This window comes from Meriones unguiculatus, chromosome 16 (genome assembly GCF_030254825.1).
Source record: "Meriones unguiculatus strain TT.TT164.6M chromosome 16, Bangor_MerUng_6.1, whole genome shotgun sequence".
NCBI lineage: Eukaryota > Metazoa > Chordata > Mammalia > Rodentia > Muridae > Meriones > Meriones unguiculatus.
The window spans coordinates 35,370,391-35,380,183 of record NC_083363.1 but is presented as its reverse complement, the minus strand read 5'-3'; the positions used below and the strand labels follow the sequence as shown (position 1 = coordinate 35,380,183).

General features: G+C 39.2%; 1 protein-coding gene across 1 annotated transcript; it reads left to right on the top strand.

Annotated features, from left to right (window-relative positions):
• Positions 1–8,957: 8,957 nt before the first annotated feature.
• LOC110541110 (large ribosomal subunit protein uL23-like) lies at positions 8,958–9,451 on the top strand. The gene has a single exon (XM_060368937.1). It carries the CDS (start codon positions 8,958–8,960, stop codon positions 9,423–9,425), a length of 468 nt encoding a protein of 155 aa, XP_060224920.1. The 3' UTR covers positions 9,426–9,451.
• The last annotated feature ends 342 nt before the right edge of the window (positions 9,452–9,793 follow it).

The following is a 9,793-nucleotide window of genomic DNA, read 5'->3' as shown; positions in this document are numbered from 1 at the left end:
CACTGCAGGGTTGGAGTAATAAAAACCACATGGTATTGGCATAAAAACAGACAAGCTGATCAGTGGAATTGAACTGATCACCCAGATATAAATCTACATACTTCCAGGCACCTGATTATTTTTATAACAAAGCCAAACTTACGCAATGGAAAAAAGAAATCCCCCTCAACAAATGGTGGTGGTCTAAGTGGATGCATGCATGTGGAAGAATGCAGATAGATCCATATCTACCACCCTGCACAAAACTAAAGTCCAAGTGGCTGAGGTCTAAAGACCTCAACATAAAACCAGATACACTGAACCTAAGAGAAGAGAAAGTAGGAAATAACCTTGAATATATTGGTGCATGAGACATTTCCCCCGAACAGAATACAATAATGCAGGAATTAAGATTAACAATTAATAAATGGGACCTCATGACAGTGTCAAAAAGACAAAACAGCAGCCTACAAAATGGGAAAATATCTTTACTAACCCTACTTTAAACAGAAGGCTGATATACAAAATATATAAAGAACTCAAGAAAGTAGTTATCAACAATCCTAATCATCCAATTAAAAAATAGTGTACAGAGCTAAACAGAGATTCTCAATAGAGGAATCTCAAATGGCCAAGAAGCATTTGAAGACATTTTCAACATCCTTAGCTATCAGGGAAATGCAAATCAAAATGACTCTGAGATTCCATTTTACACCTGTGAGATCACCAGGGAGCCTGCATTAGTCTGACCTAGGTCTTCTGCGTGTTTGTTATGGTTCTATAGCTTGGTAGTTTTGTGTGACTCCTAGCAGAGGGAGCAGGGGGCTGTTTCTGATGCTTTTACCTGTTTTTGGAACCCTTGTTCTCCTCCTGGGTTGTCACATTTAATATGGTCCTGCCTGGCTAAGAGGTGATCATTTCAAGTCTCCACGACTCCTGCTGCCTCATTAGGGGCAGCCCTCAGAATGACTAAGATCAAAAACACAAGTGACAGAACATGCTGGAGAGGATGTGGAGAAAGGAGAGCCTTCCTCCGTTGCTGGTGGGAGTTCAAACTTGTACAACCACTTTGGAAATCAATCTGGCACTTGCTCAGACAATTGGGAATAGTGCCACCCCAAAACCCAGCTATACCGCTCCTGGGAATATACCCAAAAGATGTTCCACCATACAACAAAAACATTTGCTCAACTATGTTTATAGTGGCTTTATTGGTAATAGCCAGAAACTGGAAACAACCTGGGTGTTCTTAAACCAAAGAATGGATAAAACAATTGTGATACATTTACACAATGGAATACAACTCAGTTATTAAATATAAGGAAATCATGAAATTTGCAGGCAAATGGATGAAAATAGAAAAGATCATCCTGAGTGAGGTCACCCAGACTCAGAAAGACACACATGGTATGTACTCACTTATAAGCAGATATTAGACCTATAGTACAGGATAATCACACTACAATCCACAGACCCAAAGAAGCTAAGTAACAAGGAGGGCCCGAGGAAGGGTTCTGGAATGTCACTCAGAAGGGGAAATAGAATAGACAGCAGAAGTGGATGAAGAGAGGGAACTGGGCAGGAGATGGAATGAGGAAGGAAACAAGGGTGGGGATCAGATGTGGGGAGAATGGAGTGGGACGTGAGAAGGCTGGGAAGAAAAATGGAAACTGAGGCAGAGACTCCTCTTTGGCAAGCTGGAGGCCTGGGACAGGGTAGGCTCCTGGGAGGATATCGATATGATTCCAGCTGAGATTCCTAACAGGGCAGCGGGAGTCATGGAGACTAAAGTGACCACACCTCTTAGCCAGGCAGGACCAGAAGAGGGAGGGAAACAACAACCCACCAACAAAACCTTTGATCCAAAAATTACCCTGCCTACAAGAAGGGCAGGGATAAAGAGGGAACAGAGATTGAGCGAAAGTCCAACCAATGATTGGCCCAACCTGAGACCCACTCCACGATAGAGAGCCAGCCCCTGGCACTATTAATGATGCTCTGCTCTGCTGACAAACAGGAGCCTAATTTGACTGTTGTCTGGGAAGCTCCATCCAGCAGCAGATCTAGACAGATGCTAGAATTTATAGCCAAGCATGGGGTGAAATTAGAGGTCTTGTGGGAGTGCTGGGGGGAAATGGAAGGATCTGGAGGGGATAGAAACCCCACAAGAAGACAAACAGAGACAACTAACCCAGTCTCATGGGGGCTTACAAAGATTGAGACATCAAATAAAAAGCATGCATGATCTGGACCTACCTCCTACGTATGTGTGGCAATTGGGTGGCTTGGTCTTCAGGTGGGTTGCCCGGCAACTGGAGTGGAGGGCTGTTTCTAACAAGGGCTCTATTGTCTGCTTTTGAATTACTTCCCATTCAGGGCTGCCATGTCTGGCCTCAGTGGATGAGGGTATGCCCAGTCCTTATGTGACTTGATGTGCAGGGGAGGGTTGATATCGGGGGGTGGGGAGACTTCTTTTCTGGGGGGAAAGGAGGAGGAGAAAGGGAAAGAGAGGGAGAAAAACTTGGAGGAGAGGATAGAGGGAGCACTCTTGGTATATAAAGTAAATAAACATAAATAAAATGAAAATTTAAAACTAAAAAACAAAATAAAATCAGGTATTGGTCCTACCGAACAAGTTACAGCATTTAAAAAACAACAACAAAAACAAAACAAACAAACAAACAAAAACCCAAAAAACCTTCTTGTTTTGTAATGGAAAGATACTCTTTCACTCCAAAGAGAACAGATCTAATTGTAATGTATTTATTTATTTGTGTGTGTTTGTTACTTTGTTTGTATCTTTCTCTATGTGTGTGTTTGTGTATGTTTGAGTGTATGTCTGTATGTTCGTCTGTGTACAAACATGTGTGTCTCTGTGTGTTTGTGTGTGTTATATCTCTACTCTTAATTTGCTTCTTGTACTTAAAAAATGGTTTTGGTAATTTCATACATCAATACAATATAGGTATATCGTATCTATTTCCCTTCTTTGCCAGCTTCCTATTTCTCTTTTTTAATTTTAATTTTTATATTACTCACAGGTTATTTACTTTGTATCCCAGCTGTAGCCCCCTCTCTCATTTCCTCCCAATTCCACCCTTTCTCCCTCATCTCCTCCCTGCCCTTTTCCAAGTCCACTGATAGGGGAGGACCTCCTCCCCTTACATCTGACCCTAGCTTATCAGGTATGGAGTTTCACAAGGACAAAATATATCAGGGCACAGGGGCCCTCTATGAGACTGTTTCTCCAACCAAGGACCATGTATGGATATAAATTAGAACCCATGCTCGGTTGTAGCCCATGGTAGCTCAGTAACCAAGTGGGTTTTTCCTAATAAGGGGAACAGGAACTATTTCTGACATGAATGCAACAACTGACTCTTTTACCTCCCCCAACCCCCCACCAAGGGAGGAACAGACTTGCTAGGCCACAGAGGAGGATATGGCAGCCAGTCTTGAAGATACCTATTTCTCTTTCAACTATATGTATTTATAAATTTTTGTCAATAGTCTAATTATAGAAATGTTCTTTAGATGAGCTAGTAGAAACATACTGTGTTCTTGTTCACAGACACATTTATAACAGAAAGCCCCCGAGTGCAACAGCACAAATAATTATGACAAAAACGAGAGAAAAACAATGTAGGTTCTCACTTTGTCTCGGGGAGGAATAAGAAACATGTTGAATGACATTTTTGGTCAGTATTTTTCTTAACCATTTGAGACAGTGAGATGGTTCCATGAATCTCTGTGCTAACCTGGTGGAGGGATCATTATGAGTTCAGTCTCACTAGAATGAGTTCTGAAGGAAACTAACATGCTCAGAGTTTGTCTTCACACCCAATCATATAGCAAAATGTAAGCCATGGCTGTGCACCACAGGGTGGTGTTAAGGCAACTGTTTGAACTTTCCCAATAGCGTAGATCTTATTTTCACTTGTTTCCACAGGTGTCAGCACCACACAAAATTATTTACAGCTAACGCTGACTCTCAATGCTCATTTTATTTGTTTCAGTGATATGACTTCATTAGGAAAATTACACTTTAAAGCCAAGGTAAATTTAAGCAAAATATTATTTCAGTTGGGTGGTATTATCAGTGTTAGCTAAGATTTTTGCCTTTCTCCTTCTTTCATAAGAGCATTATCAACATTCTTGTTGGTGAGTGAATAACCCTATTTTATTAGGAAAAATGAGGTAGAGAAAATAATAACAAGTACATGACTATCTTTTGAAATTTGCCATTATAAATGTTATCAACAATAATGATAATAGTGAAAAAGAACATTTACTCATCAAAATGAAATTAATATTATATAAATGTGTAGCAAATACGTTTAACTTTGTGTATTTGGGGTAGAAGAAATGGCCCATGTAAGAGCAGTTGCTGTTTTCCAGAAGACCTGAGTTCAGTTCCCAGCGTCCATGCCAGGCAGCTCATTACTACCTGTAATTCTAGCTCCAGGTGATCCAGGGCCATCTTCTGACCTTCTAAGGCACCTTCATACACAAGATATACAATCACATTAATGCATGTACACAGACAGACACGTACACACATACAATAAATCTGTAAAAATGTATATATTTGTAGCCATTGAATTTTTTACTTGCACTAAAATTCATAAAGCATGTAATCTTAAAAAATAATACATATGTAAATCAATAAAGTAAAAAAGATAAGTCAGTGACTAAATAAAGAATTGGAGAAATAGGAAACTGACTTGTTTTGTGGTGCTGGGAATTGAACTTAGGACTTTATACAAGCTAATTGGGTGCTCTACCCCTGAGCTACATTTTCAGTGGAAGTTCTGATCTTGAATGCAATAGAGTGAGAAGTAGAAAAAAAAAAGAACATTTGATGGGTATGGAAAGTACAATGAGAGCATCAACTTATGCCTCCTGGGAAAAGAAAATAAAGAGAATTTTTAAAAATGAATTTGAAGCACTAGTGGCAGATTTAAAGATAGTTACGAATACCCAGAAATGAAGGACAATAGTATGGCTATGATAAAAATAAAGAACTTCAGAAAAGAAAACTTGCAAAGAAATATTTAAATAATACTATAGAAAAAGGGTATGTTACTTATAATGATAAATAATGAGACAACAGATGTCATAATAGGCAGCATATATGCCCAGATTTAGTTAAAATGATGTCAATGAAATAAGAGAAAATGATTGCTGCCTTATCCATTTATGATTAGCTAGACTGTTCTAGGAAGGGGAAGAAGAAGTAGAAAGACATTATATATGAGACTAAGGACACAAAGGACTAAGAGATTTCTCTTTTTTAAAAAAATTTATTCACTAATAATTTTCTACATTTATATAATAAATTTTAGTCACTTTCATCCCCTGTGCTGTTTAATTTGACACAAACATAATATGAGGGGAGGAAATAATAAAATAATAATAATAAAAGCCCATAAGGGGAGGAAACCTCAACTGAAATATTGTCTCCAAAATATTTGGCTGTAGATAAGCACATAAGAAATTTTTAGCTCTTGATATGGGAGTGCCCAACCCATTCTGGGTGATGGCACCCATAGGTTACTAGTCCTGGATACTGTAAGAAAGCAGGCGAGCAAGCCTTGGAGAATGGCCCAGCAAGAAGCAATTTTCCATGGTTTCTGCACCAGATCTTACTTCCAGGTTTCTGTCCTGCTTAAGTTCCTGCTTTGACTTCCCTCAGTGATGGATGTTCCATGGATGTGTAAGTGAAATAAACCCTTTCTTCCCCAAGGTGCTTTTGAGCATGTTGATCCACAGCAGAAATAGAAATCCTCACTAAGGCAATCCCCATTCTATCCCTTCATGCTCTTTTTGCTCTTGCTGGTACACGTCTTCAAAACAAGTTTGTTTGTTTGTTTGTTTTTCTTTGTGTGGCTCACTGAGTTTGGGTGGAGGTTATTCAGTGGATCAAGGGCTATGTTTTAGTGGCTATGTCACTGAAGAATCTGATAATCCCAAACCCACAACTATTGGTTGCTATTATCCTCTTGGGAGAAATGAGGACTCATGAAGCCTTCCCTCACCCATGATGAAAAATTAGCAGACAATATATTCTTTATAGTGCAACAGTGACATGGCTCTTATTTGGACAACCAATTGTTCTCTGGGTGGATTTGAGGCCTATTGCATGAAAAGGAACTCATGACTGATTCTGCAAACCTGGTTAAGAGTCCATAGGGTGGCTATCAAAAACCCTACTATGGAACCTAATACTATTGTTTTGCTAAACACACAAGGTGTCAAACTTTTTTTAAAGTATGCAAGTTTATGCCCATGATTAATGCTCTACCAAACCTTTATCAGAGAAACTTTAATGCAGAAACCCATTAGTGGGCAATGAAGAAGTGATAAGAGGTTTTCCTAGCAACTGTTTCTCACTAAAATGGTTTCTTCAGTCAGTGAAAAAAAATAAATATTAAGTGGAGTGAGGTACAAGAAATTAAAACCATGGTTGCAGTGAAATATAAAAATCTGGTAGATAGCTTTTCATTTTAAGATACTGAAAAGTAAAGATAATATATGTAGGTCACAATTACAGTGGGAGAACATTGTATTGCAGGCAAATGGCTTAGGATGGGACTATCAAATGTCTTCAAAGGATGAAGACTGACTACATGTGGAGTTAGTTTCATTTTCCTTGTTTTTATTTTCATTGTTAGATCTTTGAAGCTCTTGTGTGTTTTGGACACTACTTTTTTGTCAGGTCCAGCTTGCAAATGCTTTCCTCATTCCCTGGTTCCCTCCTCAGCAGTGCATATGCCTTTTGCATTGTTGTAATACTGTTTGTGTATTTGTGGCTTTGCTCTTTGTGCTTCCGTATTCCCTATCCAGAGGATGCTTTCTCAAACCAATACCATCAAGCGCCTGCCATATTTCCTCATAGTAATTACATAGTGTCTGGTTTTAGGTTTAAGTCTTGAACTTGTAATTTCTAGCACTATAAATACTGATAACAATAGCCCACATAAAGAAAATGTTTCCTATTTTCTCATAACTTTAGATGTAGGAAATTCAGTAGATGTAAGACCAGTAGTTTAAGAACTGATATGCAAGACTATGATGGGCTGCAAAAAGCTGATCTTAGCAGTGAGGTGACTTCATGCCTGAGTAAGCCTTTTCTGGATGTTGCTCTTGGCCTGTTGAGGCCAAGGGTCTTGATCACTGCTAAATGTTCACTAAATTTCTGTTAAGTCCACAGACTTTACTGCCATGACTAACCCTTCCCCACCTCCTTGGAGAATTACAGCTTTTGCTAACTGAAGCTCTTTCAGCTTCCCTAAAACTGAAAATAGCTCACTTCAGTGGCTGCCTTCTTGTGAAATGGTCCCTGCATTGGCTCCCTGCTGTGGGAGCCATTACCAATGTGGCAGTGGAAAGCAACACTCAAACTAGGTTCAGCCAAGAAACAGTGTCCTATCCCTGCCCCCCCCCAAAGAACCCTGAAAACTTAAGCGTGAATGATGAAGATAGCTGTGTTTAAGAAGGCTTCACATTTAAAATAAAGGCACCCAGATTTCCTTTAAACACATTATTTTTTTATTAAATATGCTTGAGTCTTCATTAATCACCTGAAGATGTATGTAGAGACTTTTAAATCTAATGAACAGAAGTCATACTCAACTAGTAAGCCACCAGAAATTATTTCCTATTTTTAAAATTTTCATTTAAGGTAAGGGGATCAGAGAATGTAATGTACACTGAGTATGCTGTTTTAAAAATGTCTGCATGCAAGGGTGATGTGCAAACTATATGCAGCACCTTTAGCCACTGGCAATAACATTTTAAATGAGGTTGCCTAGAATAGCTTATCTGACAAAGGGAGTGAGTCTTCACATACTGGAAAATTGTGTACACTACAAAGTATAGAAAAAATTTAATGTTGTTTTCTTTATAAGTTATCTGAGTATTTGAGAGGAAGGAGTCAATGCCATCAGTTATGTTTCCACTCCTGATCCCACCAGGCTCCAGTGGATAGCTCAAACTCAGCATTAGATAGATAGCTTTGGTTAAACTTAGTGGGTTACAAAACAAAACTAGACGTTCATGTGACGAGAAATGGAGGGAGGCAGAGTAGGCAAGGAAGAGGCGAGAGTGGTCAATATGCATTATACATATGGATTAAATTGTCAAAGCGCACATTTAATTAATAAAAAAGTCACAAAATTACCTGAGTACTCATAAATATTACTAATGTTTTAGGTGACTAATTGTCAAAGAAATTATCCACGCTGTGACAAAGGCTGTGTTTAAGGTTAATATCCTATCAATTTTACTTTAACTCATGTTCGGCACACAGATTTCTTTACAAATTATAGACCTCAATTTTCAATTAAGGAACTGTTACTATTCACCTAAAATTAGTAACAGTAGATTGAACTGATTGAGTGCTCACTGTATTTGCAGGGTTTGACTCTCAGCACTTGACAGATAGTGTCTCATTTAACCCTCTTAATGAACACTCTGAGGTGTGTACTAGTGTATCCTCTTTGAAGACGAAGAAGAAGTAGGTTACCAAAGACTCAGAAGCACAAAGCCAATGAGTTACAAAGTCCGGATTAGGACACAGACTGCCTAGCTGCAAATTCAATTATTAATCTTTTCTCAGCAAGTTGCCTATAGACAGGATAGTTGTTTTCTTTCTCTCTCTCTTTGATTCTGCCTCTCTCTCCTCTTTCCCCTCCTTCATTTGTTCCTACCAGCCTTTTTCTTCACTTACTTACCCTTTTTGCATCCTGTATTACAAGTGCTCTATAGCTGACATGTGCTGTTATATGTATTATATCTGGTGTTTAAAGCTTTTATTTTTCCCCCAAAGGAATTTGTCCTTGTTAGCTTTGACTGTTAACCTGACTCTTCGTAAAGTCACCTGAGAGGGAGGAATGCCTAGATTAGATTGGTCTATTTGCATGTCTATGGGGTACCAAGTTTACTGTTAAGATTTAGAAACACAGCTTTTGGACAAGATGGCGCCAAAAGCGAAGAAGGAAGCTCCTGCCCCTCCCAAAGCCAAGGCCAAAGCGAAGGCCTTGAAAGCTAAGAAGGCAGGGTTGAAAGGCGTCCACAGCCACAAAAAGAAGAAGATCCGAACGTCACCCACCTTCCGGCAGCCCAAGACCCTGCGGCTCCGGAGGCAGCCCAAATACCCTCGAAAGAGTGCGCCCAGGAGAAACAAGCTTGACCACTATGCCATCATCAAACTTCCCCTGACCACCGAGTCAACCATGAAGAAAATAGAGGACAACACATTTATGTTCATTGTGGATGTCAAGACCAACAACCACCAGATCAAACAGGCCGTGAAGAAACTCTATGACATTGATGTGGCGAAAGTTAATACCCTGATAAGGCCTGATGGAGAGAAGAAGGCGAATGTTCGGTTGGCTCCTGATTATGATGCTCTGGATATTGCCAACAAGATTGGGATCATCTAAACTGAGTCCAGCTGGTTAACTCTAAATATATAAAAAAGCTGTCTAAGCGTGGGCCTCTGAGTGAAGCACCCAGCAGAATTTCTTCATGTTTTTTTTTTTTGTTTGTTTGTTTCTGTTTGATTTCTTGCCCATCTTCATGATTCTTAATCATGGACTGTGATTTGAAAGCTTAAATCCTCTCCCAAGTTGCTTTTGGTCATAGTGGTTGTCACAGCAAAAGAATAAAGCAAAACAGAACTGCATTTCTATAATCACATGCAGTATTAGTTAACTTGTCATGACTATAACAAGTTACCAGAGACAGTCAATTTAAAAGAAGAAAAGTTTAATTTTGGAAGTTTCAGTACAATGTCAGTGGGCCTGCAATT